A 24,266-nucleotide genomic window follows, 5' to 3' on the forward strand; every position below is an offset into this window, starting at 1 on the left:
GGGGGGGGGGGGGGGGGGGGGGGGGGGGGGGGGGGGGGAGTATCTTGCTTTAACTTGAATGTCTTTGACTTCTAGTGAGCTTTAATATTTTCTTGTGTATTTATTGGTCAATCTTAATTCTTTTCTGGATTTCCAGTTCACGTCCTCAGCTAGTTTTTCTGTTACTGCATTCTAATCTATGACATCATGAAATCCAAGTAGGAATGGCTGTGCCAAGCTGGACAGATTGTCTCCGACGCCCCCACCACCACCACCTCCAAATATACACACAGGCGTGCATGTATACACACATGTGCACATGTAACCCTTCCCTGAGGTTTAGAACCCCAGGGTCTCCCAGGAACACTCAGCTGTTAGGGCCTAGGACCTATCATGTGGCTGTGGGTTGAGTGGCCATCCCTCCCTGCTGCTGGCACATGAAGACTGGCGCCCCCTCTTTCACTGCACACTGCCTGCCACACTGGGGGGCCAGGCTTTTCTTCCCAGGCCCCCAGGACAACCCTGGGTTCTGTTCCTCCCCGTCCCTTCCGGGACCCCGCTGTCCACTTCCAACCACAGGGGGCTTCTGTCTGCATCTGCCCCTGCATGTGGCCTCCCCACACCCATCCCCCTGCATCTCAATAAATGCAGAATTTTCCTTGAAATTGTTTTAGGAATCATCCTGTGGTGCCTTTTCTCTTTTCTTTCTTTGTAAACATGCTTTAATTTTTAAGAGCAAATAATATAATGACGTCTTCTGAGCCAAACAGGCGGCTCTTTGCAGATGAAGCCTTGCTACCCCATGAAGCACTGCGAGATGCAGGGAGGATGGGGCAGTCCGTGCGGAGCCCTGTGCCCCTGCCTGGCCTGGGCTTGTGCTGCCCCCCTCCGCAAGGGGGGAGATTAAGCATCAGGGCCCAACCCTCATCCTCGTCCGCCCTTTCTCCCTCCCTCCCTCCCTAGGGCTCCTGCTCCACGACGTGACCATGGCCGGGCTGCAGGAGCTGCGATTCCCCGAGGAGAAGCCACTTCTCCGGGGCCAGGACACCGCTGAGCTGGTGAGTCGCCCCTTCGCGGTCCTGGGGCGGAGGGCGCCACCTCGTGGCCAAGAAGGAAAACTCGTGCCTTCCCTCCAGTCTTGCTGATGGCAAGGAGCCCTCCGACCGCCCACGGGGAGCCGCAGGCCTGGCGGCTTTGGCAGTCTTTGGGGCTGGGAGGCTGTTTGGGAGAGTTATTCCCATTTCAGTGATGAGAAAACTGAGGCACAGGAAGTTAAGTCACTTGGCCAGGGTCGCATAGCTATTGGGGAATGAGGCCATACTCAATCCTCAGTTCTGAGAGGCCCTGGAGCCCCAGGACGTACCCACTGGGGAGTGCCAGGGCCTTTCCTCACCTGCGGCCTTCTGTGTCTTTCCTCACAAGCCTCCGAGGGACGAGGGCAGATATTACCAACAGAGCCGTCGGGAGCAGTAGGACTGAGGCTGTCGAGGTGTTTGTGTCCAGAGGGCTCCCACTGGGGCACCAGACATTAGATTCCAGAGTTGTTTCTACCCCATGTCCTGGTGACACCTAGCACAGCCTCCCTCCCCCTCCCTGCAAGGAACAGCTGAGGGTCCACTGCTTGTAGAATCCTGGCATGTCAGGACCCCAGGTCTCTGCTGGTTGTACTTCCCACTCCTCCTCTTACAGGTGGGGAAGCCAAGAGCTCAGTCCCGGAAACCCCACCACTCCGGTCTCCACCCTGCCCTTTCACAGCCTCCAGCCGGGAGGGGAGCCCAAGCGCCACTGGGGGCCTCCTGTTGGGACAGAGTGGCTGGCTGGGGCTCCGGGGCCCAACCACATGAGGCTCAGGTCCTGCCCGTTATCTTCAAGACAGAACCTTGAGTTAACTGACAAAACCTGAGTATGTGGGGGCAGCTCCCAGGAATGGTCAGGGGGTGGCTGGTGAGCTGCACCCGTCCTAGCTGTCCTGCCTCCCTCTTCCAGGCCCCCTCATCTCCTGTCTGGCGGCCTCTCCCCAGTGCTCTCCTTACCCTACAACCTTCTAAAGCACATCATGTCACTTTCTGCTTGAAGCTGGTCAGTGGCTGCCACCTGCTCGGAGCTACCGCCACCATCCTTCCCAGGCCCAGGATGAGGGGTGCACCCGCCCCCCCAGGCTCCCCGCTTCCTCCCTCTTCTGCTGCCGCCAGGCCCACCACTCTTCCTTGTACTAGCCAATCATGTTCCCAGCTGCTTCCTCCGCCTGAGGTACCTAGCCCCGAACTTCCCCTCATTTTATTCAGGCTCTGATCAAATGCCCCCTCCTCCAAGGGGCTTTGTCTGACACGGGGTCTGATATTGACGCCCAGATCCTGTCTGTTTGATTTCTGGTCTCCCTGGTGCCTAACTGAGCCTTGCACAGTGTAGGCTCTCAGCGAAGAGGGTTGGGTCATCACAGACTGAGATGCTTCTCAGAAGGAAGTTTCTCCAAACTTCTTGAAAAAGCCTCTCCTCCTCACAATCCCTTTCAACTCATGCGAGCAGAGACCAGCCTGCTTGTGAGGCTTGGTGGGCGGATGGTGCCCTTGGGGACCCCTGGACCCCATCACAAGGGCTGAGGTGTGGGATCAGAGAGCGGCCACACGGAGGTCTGCCTGCTGGTACCAGGTGTAGGTCTGTGGTCGGCACGTAGAACTGAGGGCACGACAGCCTCACGCCTCCGTGCCTGTCCTTCCACCCTCACCTCAGCACCCCAAGACATGCCCCCACACTCCTCCCCTGCCAGCCCGGCCCAGCCTTCGCTGGCCCTCCCGCCCTGACTCGGCAAGCATGGCTCCTTTGACCAGCAGCCTGGCTCTGCTTTCTGTCTGTCTGCTGCATCTGCTGTCCCTCACTTCATCCCACCTGGACCTGGACCAGAGTTTGCCACTGTGACGTGCTCGCCCTGCACAAGGGTCTGCATCTCAGCCCTGTGTGGAGGCCTCAAGTCCCCAGCTCAGTTTCTCTCTCCCTCTCTCTCTCTCTCTCTTTCTCTCTCTCTTTCTCTCTCTCTCTCTTTCTCTCTCTCGGGTTGGCACAAGCCCCATGCCGTGGACCTGGTCACGTCTGCTTTTACCAAAGGCACGTTAAAAGCCCCAAACACCTATGTGCTCCCAGCGTGGCCATTGTGGATTCTAGTGGCCTCACTCTTTGCCTTCCAGAGCTATTCTGGCTCTGGCTTTCTCTTCCGCTGATTCGCCTTTTGTAGCTGCGGTGTGGGAAGGGGTCTGTCCCCTCACTTTTTTCTTTTTCTCAAGATATATTTGAGAGACAGAGTACAAGCAGGGGAGGGGCAGAGAGAGAAGGAGACACAGAATCTGGAAGCAGGCTCCAGGCTCCGAGCTGTCAGCACAGAGCCCGACGTGGGGCTCAAACCCACGAACTGTGAGATCATGACCTGAGCCGAAGTCAGACGCTTAACCGACTGAGCCACCCAGGTGCTCCTCTGTCCCCTCACTTTTTAAACCTGCAACCTGCTAGGTGCAAGGTCTTGAGTCCAGGGAGGAGTCAATGTTTCCACATCTCTACCCGCCATCTCTCACTGTTTCAGGTTTGCTCACCTCTGAAGACTCGGCCGCCAGGTGTCCAGGGCTCTGTGGGAGAACTGTTGCCCCTTCTCCCTGTGCCTGCATCCCCATCCTCCCCACAGGTGCTCCTGGGCCTCCTCCCCCCTGCCTTCCTCCCACTCTTCCTGCACCTCCAGGACCTCCCAGGGTCTCTGGATTGCCGTGTATTATTCCTGCTGTTGCTTGGTTTGGGGTCCTTTCCCATCTCCTGGGGACCCCCAGTACCCTGAGAGCACACAGCACACCCTGCCATTATCTGCCTCATCCCTTGTGCTGATCTTGTTTTTAACAAAACTGTTCCCTTCTCTGAGATAACTGTGCCCTTAGGATTCCCAGGTATAAAAATCTCTCACATCTCTTTCCCACTTGGGGGTGATCTTCCAGTGAGAGGATTCATCAGTAACCAGCCTCGTCCCCCTCCTGAGACCACCATCCTCTCCAGGAGGCTCTGGGAGTGGCCTGACCAACCTCCATGCTCTCCACCCCTCCCCCAGGCAGAACCCTCCTGGCCCTGGAGGAGCCAGAAGGTGAAGCCAGAGGACAGCCATTGTGTCTGATACAGTTCGAGCTGCAGGAGACCTGGCTCTCCTCCTTGGGTGTGAGGCCCTCTAGTGCCATCTTGTTCTCTCCACCGCCCCCACCGCCCCAACTGCCACACAGCAGGTGGCTCAACTTTTCCTTATTTTGAGAGTAAAACACCCGAATTGCTGGTTTTCATTCTTTTTACTCCTGTGATTTAGGGTCATTTTCTTTCTTGTACTTAGTTGCCCACCCCTTGGGTTGCCGTCCTCTGATAACATCCCCGTCCTCATCTGATTGTCTCATTTATCCGTGTATTTATTCAGTAGAGCCATAGGGAGCATGTGCAGCATACAAACTCAAGTGCAGAAGTATAAAGGACAGAGTGACAGCTAACACCGTGCTTCTCTTGAATCCTCGCAGACACAGGCTTAGAAGCAAGGTGGCCTGCCCTGTTTGTCATAGCTGAGCAGAGGGGAGGAGAGGTTTCTAGACAGACACAGTCGAAAGCAAGGCAGAGACCCAGGATCTCTGGTTTTCCTGGAAATGTGCTGGTCCTCCCCTCGTCCTCATGAGGTTTCCTTCCCTAGACCAGAACCCACAGAAGACGAGTGTCTGAGGGCTGGTAGGTGGCATTGGGGAGAACCTGGCCACACAGACATATAGGGTTCTAGCCCTCTTGCACTCTGCCTCTCTGTGCCTTGCCAACAATGGGTGCTTCTGAGCTCAGTTCCCCTCGTTTGCAAAGTCAGACTCGTTCTTCCAAATCTGTTTGGATTTGGGAAGCCCATTCCATTACAGGCTTTCTGGTAGGAGCAGAGTCAGACACAGTCCTGCCTTCATGGCACTTACAGCCCAGTGCAAGGGACAGGCACCGGAGACTCATACCGTTTGGGGTAAATGAGCCTGAAAACAGGAGACCTCTGTGCTTTGAGAGCACAGAGCAGGCACGTCTGGAAAGGTGGGAGCAAGCACAGGCCCAGACAGAGCCTCTGTGCAGCTTAGTAAAGCCCATGAGTTCCTCCCTCACTGCATGGGCCCCAACTTCCCCATCCCTAAAATGGGTGTGCTGCCGTGTCCCAATGACCTTGAAAACCATCTGTGGGGGGAAGCAGGACAAAGTGACAAATGGTAAAGATTTGGCTTCATCAGAGATCCCACCATTTAATAGCTGTGTGATTCAGCCTCTCTAAGCCTCACTCTTCCTACCTGTAAGATGGGAATCTTCACATTTTATTATTTTTTTTTTTACGTTTATTTATTTTTGAGACAGAGAGAGACAGAGCATGAACGGGGGAGGGTCACAGAGAGAGGGAGACACAGAATCTGAAACAGGCTCCAGGCTCTGAGCTGTCAGCACAGAGCCCAATGCGAGGCTCGAACTCACGGACCGTGAGATCATGACCTGAGCCGAAGTCGGACGCCCAACCGACTGAGACACCCAGGCGCCCCAAGGGAATCTTCACATTTTAAATAAATAGGTAGAATTCATAGGATGAGTCGCTGCTTGTAGGCTCGTCCATCAGGCACTTACTGGCCTGATGCCTGGGAGGCCCTGCATCACTTTTGTTAACAGTAAGATGGACTGGGGAACAGCTAGTGAGTCTGCTCAAGGCTGAGCCCCTGTGGTCCCCCTGGGCCAGCCAGGACCTAACATGCCACCTCTCTGTTTGCCTCCCCTTAGGAGAACTCCGACACCTTCCTCTTGGCGGTGGACACAGACTGGAAGGTAGGTCTCAGCTCAAACTGCCAAGGTAGGGGCCTGACAGCTGGTTGGCACCTTACCTTGCCCAGCCCGGCCCCAGAGGAGGGTCACAGCCCTTCTGTGCGGGCACCTTGCAGCCTCCAGGACCACCCGCCTGCTCACAGCAGGTTTATCTGCCCTCTGCCCAGTGGAGACGTGCCGCTCTTTCCCTGAATGGGACTGAAGCAGGGGTGAGGCCTGGGGAGAGTGAGGATAGAGATGGGATGCTGTCATCTGAATCAGCACTTTCCTCCAGTGAGGAAACTCTCCAGTGAGGTTGGTGCTCTGAAATAGCTCCTGTTTCCATGGAAGCTGTTGCCGGGACAACCATGTCCTCTTTAGTTTGATGCCAGATTCCCCGTGAAAATTGAAATTGTTCTTTGTTTTTATTCCTCTGCGCGATGAGTTCGCTCACTTAGCCAGCCGTTTCTCTCTGAGTCCCATCATGGCCATTTATTTCCGGGTCTTGGAAAACATCCGATGGAAGACACAATGGGGAACCTCAGTGGGTTCCAGGGCCCTGCTGGCCATCAAAACCTGCTGAACAAAATCAGATCCTTCTAGGCCCTTCCTCCTGGCTAGATGGAACTAGCCCCCAGGCCACCGCCCTGGCCCCGCCTGACTTCAATTTGGTTTGGTCTCAGAGCCCCAGGATAGCCCCAGCCTCCTGGTCTGGATGCAGGGTGACAGAAGAAGTAGGGTGGCCTGCAAGCTGCGCCCCCTCATGCACAGTGCTGCAGCAAGGATCCAGATCCCAGGCCTGTGCATCAGGCCCTGTGTCCCTTCAAGGACACCAGAGGAGGCTTCAGAACAATGCATGTGCTCTGATCCCTGGGGAGCATCAGTTCAAACACAAAGGGCTCTGGAGCTGAGGGCAGGATGGGGTCTGGGGAACAAACAGGAGCCCGTGAGGAGAGAAAGGAGGGACGTGGCCAGGAGATGGCCCAGGCCCAGCTGGAGATCAGTACAGGTACCTCAAGGGGGACTTCTCGTCCTCCCTGCTCAAATGAAGGCAAGAATGTGTGGATGGACAGCCCTCAGCCCCTGCCTGACACCAAGTGGGACCTGCCAGACCAGGTGCTGACTACCAGCCCCCAAAACACACCCTGGAGGTTTTGAAAGGAGAGAAGGGAGTCCTGGGGTCCTTTGCAGCTCAGTCCTTGTGTACCAGGCCCAGCCCAGGGCTGCTGCTGGCAGTGCCAGGGACCCTCTGCCTGGTAAAGGGCAGCATGTGCTAAAAGGCACCTTGCTGTCTCCAGTTGCACCACGTGGAGGCTGCACAGAGGCTGCCTTTTTTTTTTCTTTTTTTTTTTTTAGACGAGCAGCTGAGAGGACGGATGACCGTTATCTGGGCCAAGGCCTGGCAGGGATTTTATCCCCTTTGATTCCTTGCCTCAATGGACCCAGCCAGTGGGGGAGGCAAGACAAACAAGAGCCAGACAGACCTGGGTCCAGGGCCTGGCCCTGCCACTTATGAGCCATGTGACCTCCAACACACGTCACTGCCTCATTTGTACAGTGAGGACAGAGCTCGGACCTCCCCACGTGTTTGTAGGGAATGATGCCCAAGGCCCAGCACTCAGATGCTGAGAGAACTGTGGCTATGGCCACCACAGCATGGAGTCAGAGGCAGACTACCCGAGTGTGGTTCCTGGTTCTGTGTGACGTTGGGCAGGTTACAGAAATTCTCTGTGCTTCATTTTCCTCATCTATAAAGTGGCTGTTAAGAGGATAAAATAAGGTAGCACCTGTAAGGCATTTGACAGAGACTGGCAAGTGGGAGATAGGCTAGTAAGCATTTGCTACTCAAAAATGTGACCTCAGGCCCAGAGTGCTAAGGTGCTGGTAAGCTCCATGTTTACTAGCTGTTTGGGACACTTGACTTCTCTGTGCTTTAGTTTTCTCATCATTTTCCACAGGTGTGTGAGGACTGTGTGTTATTCTTGCAGCCACTCATGCAGACAGCACAGCTATTCTCCCATTTACAGATGTGGAGGCTCAGAGAGGTTGACTGACTTCCCCAGGGTCACACAGCAGCGAAGTGGCAGAGATATGACCGGAGCCTAGATTTGGCTGGTAGGACCTGAGCCTGCCTCGTCCAGCCACAACTGCACAACCTCCAGGGAAGGGGCCAATTCCCAGTTTGGAGAGGCACACGGATTGCCCGATGTCTCCCCTGTCAGGGCCTGGGCAGGCACGGGCTCAGGTCTAGAGCCCCTCATGCAGCTCTTTCTTGTCTTGGTAGCAACTCTTCAGGAAAGCATGGTTCCTGTTCTACAGTTGAGGAGGCTGAGAAATTAAAAATCCTTACCCAAGGTTACCCAGCTAGTGGGTGGGGGAGCCGGGACTTGAACTCAAGTCTATGGATTTGAAGGCAGTGAGCCGAGCAGAAATCGGGCCATGGATTGGAGTGGGCAGTATCCAGGATCAGCTTCTCAGCTGGGTCCAAGGGTGGCCACTCAGAGGTCAGAGGCTGGACTGGGCATAAAGTTAGAAGGCAACCATGGAAGAGCAGGGGTTTAGTGGCAGAAAGGGTGGGAGGATACCCCTTGCCCCCTTTGAGGAGCAGGTAGGAGCATTTTGTGGACAGGGCAGGGGGCGTGGCTGTGCCAAAGTGGCCGCAGGGAACAGGGAACATGGCTAGTAGGTGCGGGGCCGTGGGACACCGTGCTCCATATCCTGGCAAGAGGTCAGAGATGGGGCAGGGAAAGTCGTTGGTGCGCTCCAGACAGAGGATGTGGCCAGGAATAGCACATATGGCAGGTGTTGACCAGGTCACTGGGCACCAGAGATGGGGAGGTGACCCCCTTCCCTCAGTGCTGCCAGACAGCACGCAGGGCTGTCCATGCTCCTTCATCAAAGAGACAAAATGGGGGCACAGGTGCCTAGCACCCTCCTTCTCTGTGTGGTTCCTGCCGCCTCAGTCCTTGGGCTCTCTCCTCTGCTCACCTCCCTGACCTATTTCCTCTCTTCTGCCTCCTCCTTCCCAGTTTCCTCTACTTGCAGGACTCTAACCAGCTCTCCACCCAAGTCCTTGCTGTTCAGGACCGGGCAGAGTGCCTGAGATGGCCTCTGCATCCTGGCGGCCCCCCCCCCCCCACCTGGGAGCCAAGCCCCACACTGGTTGTGGGTGGGTCTGCAGGAGGTGGGCGTGTCCACTTTGACAGGCTGACCCCAGTCCCTCCTCTCCCTGGTAGCCTCCAGCCCCTTGCTGCAGGGTGGGGGTGGGGAGGGCAAGACTGGTGCGTCCCCACCATACCTGCTGGTTCTGCAATCTGCCCAGGCCCCCTGCGCCCAGAACCCCCATTTCAGCACTGTGGGCAGGTGCTAGGCGTGCATGTGGGCAGAATGAGGGCTACCTGAGGGGAGAACCTGGGGAGTGGAGAAGGAGCATTCCCTGGAACAGGGTCACGAAGGAAGGTTGCCCCAGACAGCCAGTCACTTCCCCGTCCCTTCAAGGTTAAGTCATCCAGACCTTTCTGACGCGGAGATTGGGCTCGGGGCCATCTCAGGCCCTCCCCGCCCCCCTGGGAATGGGACAAGGGCGGGGCCGCCTTGGGCATGCCTGTGTGGCCTCCCCTGCCCCGCGTTAGTGTCCGTGTTCATGAGAGCTCCTGTGTACCTGACACAGGGCACACCTGTATGTGTGGTCTCTTCTCTCATCTTCCCAGGACCCCTCGTGCAGCTGCAGCTGTTGGTGTGTGCCCGCGCGGGAGGTGGGGGGGCGGGAGGTAGGGGCTAGGGACCATCGAGGATGATGTGTTGCTGGGGGCGGGAGGAGCAGGGGGAGGAGCAGGAGCCGGTGAGAGAGGACTTCGGAAGCCAATCAGAGTCAGGTTTGTCTCCCGACAGCCAATCTGGAAGCGGGGGCTGGGGGCGGGGGGAGCGTGTGGCTGCGCAGAAACCCCGCAGGGAGGCGGGGCCGGCCTAGGCCACGAGCCTCTGCTTATAAATGGCCCGGGAGCGGCGCCCCATCACAGCGTCGCCGTCTCCCCTTCTCACCGCCCCCTCCCTTTGGACCGTGGTGACTCAGGCCTTTGTTTGCCCTTCCTGGTAGAGGCGGATCGCCTTCTCGCTCGGCAAGATGCCGGAGTGCTGGGATGGGGTGAGTGAGGGCTCTGGGGGCGGCCAGGTGGGCAGGGAGGACGGGACAGCCCTCTGCCCCTGGCGGCGGATCTGCCTTCAGTCGCCTCACCTTGGGAGTCACTGAGGCAAGGCCAGCAGTTTCTAGTCTCCCTGGTGACCCTGGCCTGCATCAGGGGTTAGTTAGGGTTTAGCTGCTAGTCAGCGTCTGTGGGGAAGGGCTGTGACCTGTCCGCAAGCCTGGGTGGACCGGTGTGCCAGCGCGTGCACATCCCCCTGGCGGTGTGTCCTCCGTCTGGCAGGTGCCCGGTGGGCGTCTGCCTCGCGCCTGTGACCATCTCAGCCCTGGGGCAGGCTGTGTTCACTGCACGTGTCGGGGTCTCCACCTTTCTGATCCTGCGAGGGTTGTCTTGGTTGTTCGGATCGCCTCACTGAAGTGACAATCGAAGGACAGACAGCCTCTTCCTTCCTTAGGAGTTGCTTGCAGCGCCTCCGTGGTCCCCAGGGAACTGCCGCGCCAGTCGGGCTGAGGCGGGGAGGTCTGGGGGAGGTGCTACCCGAGCCTTCAGGCCCAGGTCCCTGCGGGGGAGAGCTCGAAGAGGGGGTCGCGGGTCTTACTTGGTGGGTGGGGGAAGCCAACGCTGGAGCCATGAGCCTGCGGGGCGGGAGTCAGGGCAGCAGTGCCCAGGGGTGCTGTCCTTCCTCCAGGAGGGAGAAGCAGGAGCACACCTACTACACCCCCCACGCCTGGCCTGCCCTGAAGGTGCCACAGACCACCGGGTGCCCTGCACCCAGGCAGCAACGTCAGCGCCTACCCCGGGTCTGCACCCGGGGAGCCGAATCCCTGATGCAGTTTGATGGAATGAATTGTACTAGCCCCTCCCCCAGCCCTTCACCCCCTCCGTGTGCTGAAACCCGGCTGGGAGCACCCCCCTCCAGTCCTCAAGGTCACAGGAGAGAGGAGTCGGATGGCAGAGAGAGGACGTCAGAGCCCCCTCCCTTGCTGCTGCGGCAGCTGTGCCTCGCGGGCGCCCACCTGGAGGCGGGGGCTCTGACGTCACCAGGAGCCAATGGGAGCGCTCGGCCCTGAGGGCTGGGGGCTCCTAGTGGGTCCGGCCGCGGCCCTTGGATCACCCCTCTTGTGCAGGACCCGGAGGAGCGGGGACACTGGGCTTCCATCTGGCTGAGCTGGGTCTGAGCTCCTGGATTGGCGGGGGAGGGTTCAGCCAAGTCATTGGGCCGCAGAGGCCCAGCAACCGGGCCATTGCCCTCCACAGCCCATCCCACCCGGGCAGTTAAGCCTTAGCGGGGAGAGCATTGCCCAGGCACCGGTGATGGTGTTGCTGCGGTCACACCAGGGCTGGGGGGCAGGTAGACACCCCTCACGCGCAGTCAGAGGGTGGAAGTCTGAGGTGGTGGTGGTCTGAGGGTGGAAGATTGCCACCCTGGGCCCAGACTTGAACCCGGCAGGGCTAGAGCCGACCCCACATGGACCTGCCCTTCACACCCGCAGGAAGCGCATTGCAGCTCTTGTGCGATGGGCGCCCCTCCTGCCCACAACCCTCCCAGTCTTTCCCCACCCTCCCTCCATAGCACTGTGCATCCCTCCTGCCCCAACCCCTACTCTTCAGAGCTAAGAGACTGTGGAGGATGCTGCATACCTCCCTGCCCTCCACCCCACCCCCCACGGCCACCAAGCAGGGCCAGGCAGCTCTGGAAAACTGCCTGCTTGCAAATCTATTGGGTGGAGCCTTGACTGCATACCCCTGATCTCTGAGGCTGGCACCTGGCAAGGCCTGTTGTACCTTCTCTGGACTTGACCTTGGGAAAGTTATTTCTCCTTTCCAAACTTCAGTTTGCTCCTCTGGGGCTTGGGTCCCTGTGAGGAGTAAATGAGAAGACACATGAGAAGTGGCTGGTCAGAGTCAGTGAGCAGGAAGTGTTCCTTGTTTTCATGGCCCTGAGGGAGGACAGGCCTAGGATATGGGGAGGCTGTGGTGGACCTGGGACCACTAAGAGGACATCAGGTTTCTTTAACAAGGCCTCACAGCAGAATTGTGGCTCCCAGGGTGTGGCCTTTGGCCATAGGGTTTACATCACCTTGTCATTCCCCACTGGAGACACAGGCCTGAACAGTGGTCCTCTGAGGCCTGACCCAAGAACACCAGGCCCCAGGAAGCTGTCTCCTGCCTCCTGAGTCTCCCCTTTTCTCTCAGGGGCAGGAACATGGTATCTCTCTGAACCTAAGCATCCTCCATCTGTAAAAGGGGCAAAGGCATGCATAACATGCATGGCACCTGGCACACATGTTGTCCCTTTCCTGCCCTTGACCTTAGCTTCGCCTCCAACTCAAAGGGACAACTCACAGGGATCCCCTTGGTGCGGGGCAAGGCTGTTAATTCAGCTCTGACAGATCCTCTTAGAGTCTGTCCTTCGAGTGGCCCAAAGTGACTAGTTGGCAGAGGGACCAGCCAGCAGGGCACCTCCCTAAGGCTCAGGGACGCCTGAGCACTTCAGCCTCCTTTTCTGCAAGTGCTACATGCTCCACAGACATCAGCTTCTTCCGTTCTCATTGGGTCCCCGTGAGATGCGTGGGAAGAGGTGGCTGAGGCACAGAGAAGTGGTATATACCCTGTTCAGAGTCACACAGTAAGGGACAGAGGAGGTCTTGAACCTACATCATCCAGCACCTGTTTCCTGAAGGACTAATAACCCCAAGCCACAAAACCAAGGGCATGAACACAGGAGGATCCTACAGTGGTCACTGGAAGAAGGCCTTTGGGGTGGGAGTGCACATGTAACCATGCCCTGTTGGAAGGGAGGCCTTGGGGATCTGGGGGAGGGGCATTCGAGGTAGAAGGAACAGCATGAGTAAGAGTGTGGAGGTGGGAGCCAGGGTCAGGTGCAGGGGTTGGAGGCTGGGCTTGGCTGAAAGGGGAAGGTTACTGCAGATTCTAAGCAGGGCTGTTGAGGCCATTCACCTTCTGAATGGAAGAGGAACATGGTGAGGTCACGACTCAGGCCAGGGTGGCAGAACTGTCCTGGAGGGGCTGTAGAGAGACAGAGAAAACGAGCTTCACTGGACTCTGCAGGGCTAAGGGCAGCAGGGCCTGGGCACTGGCTGCCCACCCCACCAGTCTGCAGAACTTCCCCGTGCAGACTGGCTCATGCTGTCCCTGTGCCAGACGCCTCTGGGAAGGAGTGCTCTGTCTGCTCTGTTCTCCCTGGGGGCTGCTTGGGGTGATGAGAATGAGATGCCCCCCTGTTGGGAGGTGGAGGCCCCACCACAGGCCCAACAGCCCCCAGGCTGCCCATGAGCCGCAGTGAGGGCTGCCCAGAGTGTCTGGTACCGTTTCCCCTCCAGGAACATGACATCGAGACGCCTTACGGCCTTCTGCACGTGGTGATCCGGGGCTCCCCCAAAGGGAACCGCCCGGCCATCCTCACCTACCATGATGTGGGCCTCAATCGTGAGTGCACCCCAGCCTCATCCTGCCTTCCTCTGCCTCCCCTCCTTCCCCACAGGGCCCCGGAGATCCCCACTCACCCTCAGCTTGGTGCCCTTAGCCATTTGGGCCTTGGTGTCACTGCTGGGCCACGAGGCTGACCACCTCTGCCTTGCCCTCCCTCTCAGGGCCACAGGCCTCCCTACCCCTTTGCTGAGCCACAGCTGAGAGGTGTGTCTTTGCAGACAAGCTGTGCTTCAACACCTTCTTCAACTTTGAGGACATGCAGGAGATCACCAAGCACTTTGTGGTGTGCCACGTGGATGCCCCTGGTCAGCAGGTGGGGGCGTCACAGTTTCCCCAGGGGTAGGTACCGGGGAGCCCCCCTCCAGGTTTCCCAGCTCTGTGCCCCAGGCAGCACCTGGCCCTGACCTCCTGCTCTGCCTGCAGGTACCAGTTCCCCTCAATGGAGCAGCTGGCCGCCATGCTCCCCAGCGTGGTACAGCACTTTGGGTGAGTCTCTGCCCTTACCCTGTCCCTGTGCTGGGGGGGGCCATCAGAGTCACCTGATGGCAATCATGGGAAGTAGCTCCCCGAGCCCTGGAGTGACCAGCCACACTTTCCACCAGGTTCAAGTACGTGATTGGCATCGGAGTAGGAGCCGGAGCTTATGTGCTGGCCAAGTTTGCAGTGAGTCTCCTTACTTCCACCCCCACCCCAGGGCTGATGTCTCCTGGAGGGGGCCACCCTTCAACCATAGGAACATTTGCTCTTTCTTCCTTCTCCTTCCCCTCCCCCCACTTCCTCTTCACTCAGAAAAGCCCTTTGTTTTCTTTTATTCACGCAAGGAAATAAAAAAAGAGGGAGATTACTTTTTCCATACATTTCCTCAAAAGACTAGACTATTACTTGCTTACCATTATCCAGAGCCAAAGTTTCTTTTAGCGGCAAACCATACAACTAACTGCTCTAGCCACTAAGTAAGGATTATCCTAATCACTCATTCAGTAATTAGGGTGATATTTAAACATAAGGCTTTTTTTCCCCTCTTTTCAAGTTTTTTATTTAAATTCTAGTTAGTTAACATAGATGATAAAATTGGTTCCAAGTGTAGAATTTAGTGATTCATCACTTACATACAACACCCAGTGCTCATCACAAATGCCCTCCTTAATACCCATCCGCCATCTAGCCCATCCCCCGCCCACCTCCCTCCATCAACCTATTTGTTCTCTATCGTTAAGCCTCTTATGGTTTCCTTCCCTCTTTTTTTCCTTCCTCTATGTTCATCTGTTTTGTGTCTTAAATTCCACATATGAGTGAAATCATATGCTATTTGTCTTTCTCTGACTGGCTTATTTCACTTAGCATAATACCTTCTAGTTCCATCCATGTCATTGCATGGCAAGATTTCTTTCTTTTTGATGGCTGAGTATATTCCATTGTGTACGTATACCACATCTTCTTTATCCATGTCCAGTCAATGGACATTTGGGCTTTTTCCATAGCTTGACTACTGTGGATAGTGCTACTATAAATATTGGTGTGCATGTGCCCCTTTGAATCTGTGTTTTTGCATCCTTTGGGTAAATACCTAGTAGTGCAATTGCTGGATCCTAGGGTAGTTCTATTTTTAACTCTCTGAGGAACCTCCATACTGTTTTCCAGAGTGGCTGTACCAGTTTGCATTCCCACCAGCAGTGTAAGAGGGTTCCCCTTTCTCCACATCCTTGCCAACATTTGTTGTTTCCTGTGTTGTTAATTTTAGCCATTCTAACAGGTGTGAGGTGGTATCTCATCGTGGTTTTGATTTTTATTTCCATGATTATGAGTGATGTTGAGCATCTTTTCATGTGTCTGTTAGCATCTGGATGTCTTCTTTGGAAAAATGTCTGTTCATGTCTTCTGCCCATTTCTTAACTGGATTATTTATTTTTTGGGTGTTGAGTTTGACAAGTTCTTTATAGATTTTGGATACTAACCCTTTATCAGAGATGTCATTTGCAAATATCTTCTCCCATTCCATAGGCCGCCTTTTAGTTTTGTTAGTTGTTTCCTTCTCCGTGCAGAAGCTTTTTATCATGATGAAGTCCCAGTAGTTCATTTTTGCTTTTGTTTCCCTCACCTCTGGAAACGTGTCTAGTAAAAAGTTGCTATGGCCAAGGTCAAAGAGGTTGCTGCCTGAAACACAAGTCCTTTCTTAACCAAAAATTACACTTACATTAAGTTTGGAAGGTTTAAAGGAAGTTGCATTTCAGAAACATTGTGTTGGGTAGGAGCCCACAAGCTTTTCATCTCTAAAAACAAAAACTTAATTTTCAGGATTCAAAGTGTTTCTTTTTTCAAAAGAAAAGACCAGGAATTTTCAACTCCAATATGGATTTCAGCACTTAACTACTAACAAGTAGATATATATATATATATATATATATATATAATATATATATAACACTATATCGTTATAACTATATATAAAACTATATATATAGTAATATAGTAGTATATATAAAACTATATATATAGTTATATATATTACCATATATAGTATATATAACTATACTTATAGTATATATGTGTATATATTCCCTGTCACCCCAGATAAACTTGACAGGATAGTAAAGTCGTATGTATATGACCATTTTCCCCTAAATGTGGGCAAACACCTGAACAGATCATTTGAATTTCTTTTACCATCAAACACAAAACAGGCTTTGGAAAGGTCAGTTTCTTACTTCACTAGAGCTTCTTTTTCTATGAAAGCAAAGAAACAAAGTGTTTTATTTTTTAATTTTTAATTTTTTTAATGTCTTATTTTTTTATTTTTGAGAGACAGCGTGAGTGGGGGAGGGGCAGAGAGAGAGGGAGACAGCTGTCTGCACAGAGCCTGATGTGAGGCTCAAACCCAGGAACCATGAGATCATGACCCGAGCCACAGTCAGAGGCTTAACCAACTGAGCCAGCCAGGTGCCCCTAAACAAAAGGTTTTATTGCGGATGTTTAATCCTCAGTTTTACAACAGATCAAACAGATTCAAAGACCTGTTAAAAGGGGTGGAAAACAGTGACATAGGCATAGATTCGAAACCAATCAAAGAATACTGAAAGGTGCCGAATGGAGTAGAGGGTGAGCAGAGGCAGCCAGAAGGGGTGGGGTGGGGGCAGGCAGGTTTCCATCTGTAGCCAGTGGAGGCATCTGTGGCTCCTCAAAGCCCTTCCAGAGCACGTCCTCCTCCTCCTCGGCCCCTCCCAACCACCTGTGAGATAGGCAGAGTCAGCATCTTACAGCCCGTTTGCCGGGTGGGAAGGCTGGGGCTCCCTACATACTAGCCAGCCTCCCAAGCTCTGTCTTCCTCTCATGGCAGCTTATCTTCCCCGACCTGGTGGAGGGGCTGGTGCTGATGAACATTGACCCCAACGGCAAAGGCTGGATTGACTGGGCGGCCACCAAGGTGAGCATGGTCCACCTAGCAGACGGGGGTGGTGGTGGTGAGGGGCGGCACTCACACTGGCCTCCACCCCGGCCCACAGCTCTCCGGCCTGACCAGCACTTTACCTGACACGGTGCTATCCCACCTCTTCAGCCAGGTAAGGGGGTGGGGCCCCCACAGGAGCAGCAGTGGTGGCTGAACTGGGGGTCCCTGGGAGCCTCTGGAGGGCCTGGTTCTGCCTACTCCCAGGGGCGCCTGGGGCTTCTACCAGGAGGGGATCTGGGTTGGGGTCATGAGGCATCTGACCTGTCTCACTCTACTCACCTGAGACAGACGTGGGAGGCCTCCTCCCTCACTTGCTGGGAATGGGGCGAGGGTGGTTCTGTCTGGGACACCTGTGCCCGTCTGAGACCACACCCCTGTCTGTCGCTCCCCTCCGTGCACCTCCCCCATCTATCCCGTGGGCCCAGGAGGAGCTGGTGAGCAACACAGAGCTGGTGCAGAGCTACCGGCAGCAGATCGGGAACGTGGTGAACCAGGCCAACCTGCAGCTCTTCTGGAACATGTACAACAGGTGCGGGCAGCCTGGGGCCCAGCTCCGCAGCACCAGGCCAAAGAGTGCCCCCTCTGTCCCCTCGGTGCAACCAGTCACGGAAGGAGGCAGGCAGGAGACGTGCTCTCCCAAGCTTGTAGATGAACAACTTGTACCAAGAAGAAAAGAGTTACTTCTTGCCCAAGGTCACACCCCTCGAAGGACAGAGGGTAGGGTAGGGCTTCCAGCTCTGGTTTCTGGGCTCTTCCACGCCTTTTCCCCCAGGGCATTGCTGGCTGGCCAGGAGCAGTGGGGGAAGTTGGGCAGCATCCCTAATGCCCCCAGCCTGAACCTCAGGGCTGACATCTGTAGGAGGGGGACGGGGGGTTGGATGAACTCCATGGTTTTCAAGCTGTGCTCCTTAGAGCCCACTGGCCTTCCCTCCTTTCTTTTTCTCGTACAAATATTTATTAAGCACCTGCCGTGTGCATGGTGCTGGAGGAACAGTGGAGAATGAGAAGCTAGGCCCTGCCTTCCTCTACGACCCAGGAATCCCACGCACAGGTGGTGGTGCATGTCAGAGTGCTTCAAGGGGGAGGGAGAGCCAAATTTCAGGGCCCACCTGGCATGAATTGCAGGGTCTGAGAAGAAGTTACGTATGAGGCATGGCCTGAAGACCCCTGTTTGTGCAGAGCAGGTCCCTGCCTCCCTGTTTACCCCTAACTGGGATCTCTTAGAGCCTTTTCCATAGTTGAGACAACTCAATAACCGTAAACCCCAACTCTGGGACCAGCCCGGGATGCTGGGCCATAATTGCCATTGTGGGAGGATGAGGTAAGGCTGGAATACAACAGGGGCAGGCCTGGGGCACACAACCCCCTCAGATCCAGTTCTGAGATGCCCACCTCTGCCTCTCCCTGCAGCCGCAGAGACCTGGACATTAACCGGCCTGGAACAGTACCCAATGCCAAGACACTCCGGTGAGTGCCCCTCACCCCCCAGCCTGTCCCTGCCTACCACGCCCAGGCCAGACAGCCCTTGTCCTCTGTGTCTGCAGCTGCCCCGTGATGCTGGTGGTCGGGGATAACGCGCCTGCTGAGGACGGTGTGGTGAGTGAGGGACAGCGTCCTGACTGGGGGTGGGAGGCGGGAGTACGGAGATCGCTGGCCTTTGGCTGGCAGGGCCAGGCACTGGATGCTGGATTTCTCACCCCACCTCCCACCATCTTGCCATGATGCATCACCACCTGGCACAATCCCACCCTTCGAGTGAGGGAGGCGTGGAGACGGGAGGGAGCTGGGGCCAGACCACCTGATGGCCACCCTGTCCCTGGGGTGAGGAGTACCAGGGTAGCCCCCCGTGTGACAGAAACTAGCACACCCTCCCTGTGCTTGAGGGCCTGGAGGAATGCGGTGTGTGCTGCTGTGGCCATGGGGACTCGGGTAGGGGCCTCAGTCTCCTGCTGAGCCTTGACCCTCCCTCACCTCACCGCCTGAACCCGCGGTCCCTGGCACTTTGCCCGCCACTGCCACCAAGGTGGCCCTGGCTCCCCATGAGGACATCGCGTGGCCAGCAGTTATGAGTGGAGTCCAAGGATCTCAGGTCCCTTGGGGCGCTGCTTCCTGATCTGCAGGGGCCTGACTTTCAGAAGGCAGCCTGGCAGGCGTGGGGCAGCCTCAGCCAGGGCCCCGGTGCCAGCCCGTGTCTGCCCCCTGCACACCCTTCTCACGAGTAGAGCCTCTCAGCTCTGGGAATAGAACCTGCCTTAGCAACTGGGGCAGGGGCTCCCCTGATACCCCGGGGGCTGGGGCTGCCTTACTCTGCTGACCTTGTCCCTAGGTGGAGTGCAACTCCAAACTGGATCCAACCACCACGACCTTCCTGAAGGTGAGGCCTTCTTCCCCAGCCATAGGCCAGCTCCTCAGCCAAGGGCCCAGCCTCAGGGAGGGGCCTGCCTGGGGTCCCATCCAGGGCGGGAGCAGGACAGCGTGTCGGGTCAGCGCAGCCTGTTTAGGTATACGAGGCTTGGGCAGGGTGTGGGGTGGCCCCCGCTCAGCTCACCCCCTTCTCTTCCCTGCAGATGGCAGATTCTGGGGGGCTCCCCCAAGTCACACAGGTGAGACTCTTGGCCCTCCTTCCCTTACCTGGCCTAAGTGGGAGAAGCCTCCTTTCCCCCTAATCCCAGGCAGCCAGTCAAAGCATGTACTGTCTCTCTGTCCTGCAGCCAGGGAAGCTGACTGAGGCTTTCAAATATTTCCTGCAAGGCATGGGCTACAGTAAGTATACCTCCCCCTGCCCCCGCCCTAGAGACCGGTGGGCAGGCAGCAAAGTGGGTTTGGCACCCGGTGGCAGGTGGCACTAAGCCTGTGGGCATATGAGCTCTGTGTTCTCAGGGCCCACATGCTGTGCCACTCCCCACATGCTCCCCACATGACGGGGGACCCTCTAGGGCATCTCCACCTGCGTTGTAAGTAGATGATCCTAGGCTGTGTCTGGCTCTCCTCTGCTCTTGGAGGGGCTTTGGGACAGTGCTCTCCTGGCAGCATTGGAGCGGTAAGGCTCTTCCTCCAGCCCTGGGGGACGAGAGCCCAGGGCTGAGTCCTGCCCAGAAAGCCTGCCTACAGGTGAGTCATATATACCACCAGCTCCCCGCCAGGCCTATGGCACCTGAGAAGGGCTTTTGTCACACGTGGTGCGATGGTGCAAGGGACATTAGAGTGGTCTTGGAATCTAGGGCGTGAGGAAGGCAAGTGAGGCCACCTGGGTTTTAGGAGAGAGACAAGGCAGCCAAAGCTGGGGGTTGCGTATATGAAGACCCCAAGGGAGTAGGGGCCAAGGGGTGGCTATGCCCACTCTCCTCCCCTCTCCAGACTGCCCCTTGTGCAGGGATGGTATCCCCAGACTGCTCATGGGCACCTCTAAATCACATACACATGTGCACATGCACACACCCTTTTTATCTCCTTGATTCCTCCCCTTTCCCCCATATACCTGGCTCTCCTGCTGGAAGCAAAACTCTTCTCCCTGAATTTGTTTCCCCCCTGGACTTTACCCTCTGGAGCTTGTGCCTCCTTAGAAGGACAGGCCCGTGGGGGAAAACTGGGGGCCCAGCCAGGAGTGGAAATCCCTCTGGCCCCCCAGGAGCCTGCCAGCCTCTTGTGGGGATGTAGGGCAAAGAGAGGCCAAAGCCAACAGCGAACCACAGCAGGAGCTCTGTGGCTGGGCCTGAGCCCAGGGCCTGCCCCGTGAGCATCTGTGGGATGGGTAGACCAGCAAAGCTTATTGGGCTGGGACATGTTCTCAGGACCCCAGGCAAAATGCCACCAGGCAGCCTGAGAGCTGGGCAGGATTTAGGAGGTTGTGCAGGCCTCCCCATTCTGTACATGGGGGAACTGGGGCCCGGAAGAAGGGTGAGGGTGCTGGCACTAGCCCTGTCACCAAGAGCCCCTCAGGGTCACAGCCCAGGCTGGAGACGCAGGATGAGTGCCTCCACTGTGGGATCAGGGCTCCCTCCAGGGCTGCTGCTTCAGTGGGTGAGCAGGAGGGGGCTTCCTAAAGCTCTGGCCCTGCCCCAGCCCGCTCTGTTCCTGTCCTGTTGTCTTCTCTCCTGACCCTCGCAACACCCTGGCCTTGCCGGATCACGCTCTTCACTCGTGTTCTGTGTCTCCCCCCACCCTGCCCCACCCCTCTGGCTCTGTCTTCTCTCTTAGTTGCATACTTGAAGGACCGAAGGCTGAGTGGAGGAGCAGGTAGCCCTGTGGCCCCTCCCCTGATGCATGGATCCCCACCCCAGGACCCCCTGCTCTTTCCTCTGTGCAGCGCTGCGGCCGGGCCTCATCTTGCTGTGGTTTGGAACTTTCTTGTGTCCCGCTCGCCTCCTAAAGCCCAAAAGAGTCGTGCTTTTTCACAGATCCTGGACCTAGTGGGCTGCGTCCCATGTCAGGGCTCTAGATTGGCTTGGGTTCAGAGTGGTCTGGCTTCTGGGTGGCCATGGGCCACGTGGCTTTCAGAGCTCAGGCATTTGGAACCAGAGCCTCTCAGAGGTAAAGCCTAGGCCTGGCCCTGGGTGCAAGGGTGTCTGACCATGCCCCAGCTGGACCAATGGCCAGCTGAGTTCAGGGAGGTGGAGTTTGCCCCTGAGCGTCTTGCTCGTGAAACTCCAACTAAGGACGGAAATTGGATTTAGGGCAGTTTGTGGCCACCACACCTAGTCCTTCTTCACGGAAGTAGTCCCACTCCCCTGTCCCATCATCCTCTTGAGGCGGGGGCATCGCTGGAATTCTGTCCCGACCCTGTAACAGTTCAGGGGTACCCGGGCAGTGACCCCATTCTGGCCATAGCTCTGGCCAGCTGTTGTGAGCTGGGTCCCGCTGGCCTCTGCGGGGTGCCCGGTCCCCCCCTCTTTGGCTCATTCACTCGCTGGTGCTGCATGCCTCCGGCTTGATGGAGTAGGTGCCAGAGCCCTGGCTTGGGAGGGGCCTCTGTGCCATTGGAAAAATGGGTCTTGCCGCTTTGCTTGTGTCAACCCTTCTCCTGCCTGCTGGCACCCAGACCCCCCTGCCAGTCCTCATGCCCGTTCCCATCTCTGCCCACAGTGCCCTCGGCCAGCATGACCCGCCTCGCCCGCTCTCGTACCGCGTCGCTCACCAGTGCCGGTTCGGTGGATGGCAGCCGCCCGCAGGCCTGCACCCACTCGGAGAGCAGCGAGGGGCTGGGCCAGGTCAATCACACCATGGAGGTGTCCTGTTGAAGCCCCTAGCCTGGCAGAGATGCCCACCTGCCCCCACCCGCATCGACGTCCCACTGGCATCCTCGCGCCGGCTCATTTTCCCTTTAGTTTATTTTTGTGAAGGCCGGGGGAGGAAATGGGTTCACTTCTCTTTTGTTAAAAACGTGAGGGGATTCATCCTAGATGCTGCAGCAGAACGGTCTCCAGATGGTTTGAGAGGCTCGCTCCTCCCCACCCCCACCCCCACCTCACTCACCTTGTTAACTTGGCTGACTTAGGCCCCTCTTCCAACTCCCCACGGTCTGGGCGGGGCTCAGGGAGGAAGGGGATCTGCTAAGGAAAGAGTGCAACTCCTTCTCTGGGCAGGATCCAGGGTAATATCCTGGACTGAAGAAAGCATGGGATGACCCCCATGGACAGGGCAGGTTTGATGATGGGATGGGGTTTTGAGGTGGTGTGCTGGGACAGCAGGAGCATGGGGTCCAGCTCAGGCACCGGGGTGACAGGAGACAGCACAGGGGAGCACTAGGAGGTAGGGGCCCTGGAGCTCTGCAGGCCCCTTTCTCCCCATCTCCCCCACCAAGCACATCTGTTTCTGTCTTTTGCACATGTGACAATCATCTGAACCATAGCCACAAGGGGGCGCTCTGACCAGGCAGCAGTTTTCCTGGTGCTCTCTGGGCTAGCCTGGTGATGTAGGCCCAGGCAGACAGGCAGGCAGGGGCTGAACAGGGTTTCTCTGCCCCAGGAAGACCAAACACAGAGGACCTTATAGGCAGGAACCCCACAGACTGTCCCAGCCCACACACTCCACCATCTCGTGGCCCTGTCCCATGTCTGAGCCAAGGCCCTGAGGTAGAAAGTCACCTGATCCTGTATCTCCATAGGGACCTGACTTGGGGGCTGAACTTAAATGCTGGGATAGCCCATGAAGGTCGGATGCACCCCTGAGAACTTCACGGTGTCTGCCTTCAGGAGCCAGTATGTGACTAGAGACAGTGGTGGCTGAGATTCCCAGCAGACCCCCTCTTTTGTCCCCAGGTTCCATGGAGGACAACCCAATCAGCAGCAGTGTGTCCAAGGCCACCAGAAACATGGTGTTGTTAGGGAGAGTTCTGGTCAAGCTATGCCAACATTTTATGTGGGCATCACTAAGCAAGAAGAGATTTTATCTGGAAAGAAATGGTCTAAGGTAGTGAGACTTCTGCAGGCCCACATCACCATCTCAGGACTGTTGGAGTGGCTTGGGCTGGGGCTTGCTGGGTCCTGGGGTGGGAGGTGGAGGTTCCTAAAGAGAACAAGGTCCAGGCAGAGGAGAAAGGCTCTCCAGGTACCCCAGTCCCCTCCTTTCACCTGAAGCCCAGGACTGAGCCACACACATCCCACCCACCTGCACCATCAGGGAGAATCTCCTGGCCCAGAAACAGGTGCCACTTGTCTTGGAGCCTAAATCAGTTGCCACAAACTCTAAAACAAGTAAAAGAGCAATGATAAAGGCAGTGCTGGGGAGGGGACAGTTGCGTGTGGGGTGCTCTGAGGCTGAGAGGACACCTGCATCCACATTTCTGCACATATCACCCCCTTCTAGAATCTTAAGCCATTACTAGACTGCTCTAGAGCCTGGTGGAGTGTTAGTCTGTCCCCAGTTCTATTCACTCACGTGCTTCCTTTGAATATCAAATGTGACTGTTTGAAAAGCTGGTAGAATTAATCCCTCTTAACTGTAGATAGCGCTGCAAATCTTGGATTTTTTTTTTCTTCTTTCAGATAAGATATCTATAAATATCTATACATTATATATATATATATGTATATTGGGTCTTCCTGCGTGTGGTTTTCCATCGGAGGTTGTCTCTTTGGTCAAAGTGAACTTTTAATGGAGTTTATTATTTTCCTGTCTATATAAAGCAAAGAACCTAATTTTGTGTATTCTGGTGGCTGATGTCATGAAACTTTGAGACGACAAAATGTAAAACAAATAAAAACCCTTGTCAAAGTATTAAGAGTTAAGTGTCTGGAAAACTAATAAACTAAGAAGAATTTGAGTGTGGTGACACCAGGCCCATCATAGGAAGCTCGTGAGAAGGCAGCATTGAGGCTGGTGCTTCTTGAGGTTTAGATGGGGTTGCATATGTAGGAGTGTCCATCCATGTTTCTATTTCTGGTTCTTTTTTCTTTTTTAACTCTACCCCCACCCTGGGGCTTGAACTCAGGACCCTG

General features: G+C 56.0%; 1 protein-coding gene across 3 annotated transcripts in view; it reads left to right on the forward strand.

Moving 5' to 3' along the window:
* Positions 1–24,045, forward strand: part of NDRG4 (NDRG family member 4) — a 43,817-nt gene extending 19,772 nt beyond the window's left edge. For 2 of the 3 annotated variants that reach the window (XM_049622379.1, XM_049622377.1), the window contains exons 2-16: positions 943–1,037; positions 5,770–5,814; positions 13,277–13,382; positions 13,604–13,724; positions 13,809–13,871; positions 13,988–14,048; positions 16,720–16,806; positions 16,886–16,942; positions 17,256–17,359; positions 18,241–18,297; positions 18,375–18,426; positions 19,157–19,204; positions 19,398–19,433; positions 19,542–19,593; positions 21,913–24,045. In XM_049622379.1, the coding sequence (XP_049478336.1) occupies positions 966–1,037; positions 5,770–5,814; positions 13,277–13,382; positions 13,604–13,724; positions 13,809–13,871; positions 13,988–14,048; positions 16,720–16,806; positions 16,886–16,942; positions 17,256–17,359; positions 18,241–18,297; positions 18,375–18,426; positions 19,157–19,204; positions 19,398–19,433; positions 19,542–19,593; positions 21,913–22,067 (1,116 nt within the window). In that variant the 5' untranslated portion in view covers positions 943–965 and the 3' untranslated portion in view covers positions 22,068–24,045. Of the gene's footprint in view, positions 1–942; positions 1,038–5,769; positions 5,815–9,595; positions 9,935–13,276; positions 13,383–13,603; positions 13,725–13,808; positions 13,872–13,987; positions 14,049–16,719; positions 16,807–16,885; positions 16,943–17,255; positions 17,360–18,240; positions 18,298–18,374; positions 18,427–19,156; positions 19,205–19,397; positions 19,434–19,541; positions 19,594–21,912 lie in introns of those variants that run through there. The other variant, XM_049622378.1, reaches the window with a different exon arrangement.
* The last annotated feature ends 221 nt before the right edge of the window (positions 24,046–24,266 follow it).

The sequence above is a fragment of the Panthera uncia genome (assembly GCF_023721935.1).
Source record: "Panthera uncia isolate 11264 chromosome E2 unlocalized genomic scaffold, Puncia_PCG_1.0 HiC_scaffold_19, whole genome shotgun sequence".
In the NCBI taxonomy this organism is placed as follows: domain Eukaryota; kingdom Metazoa; phylum Chordata; class Mammalia; order Carnivora; family Felidae; genus Panthera; species Panthera uncia.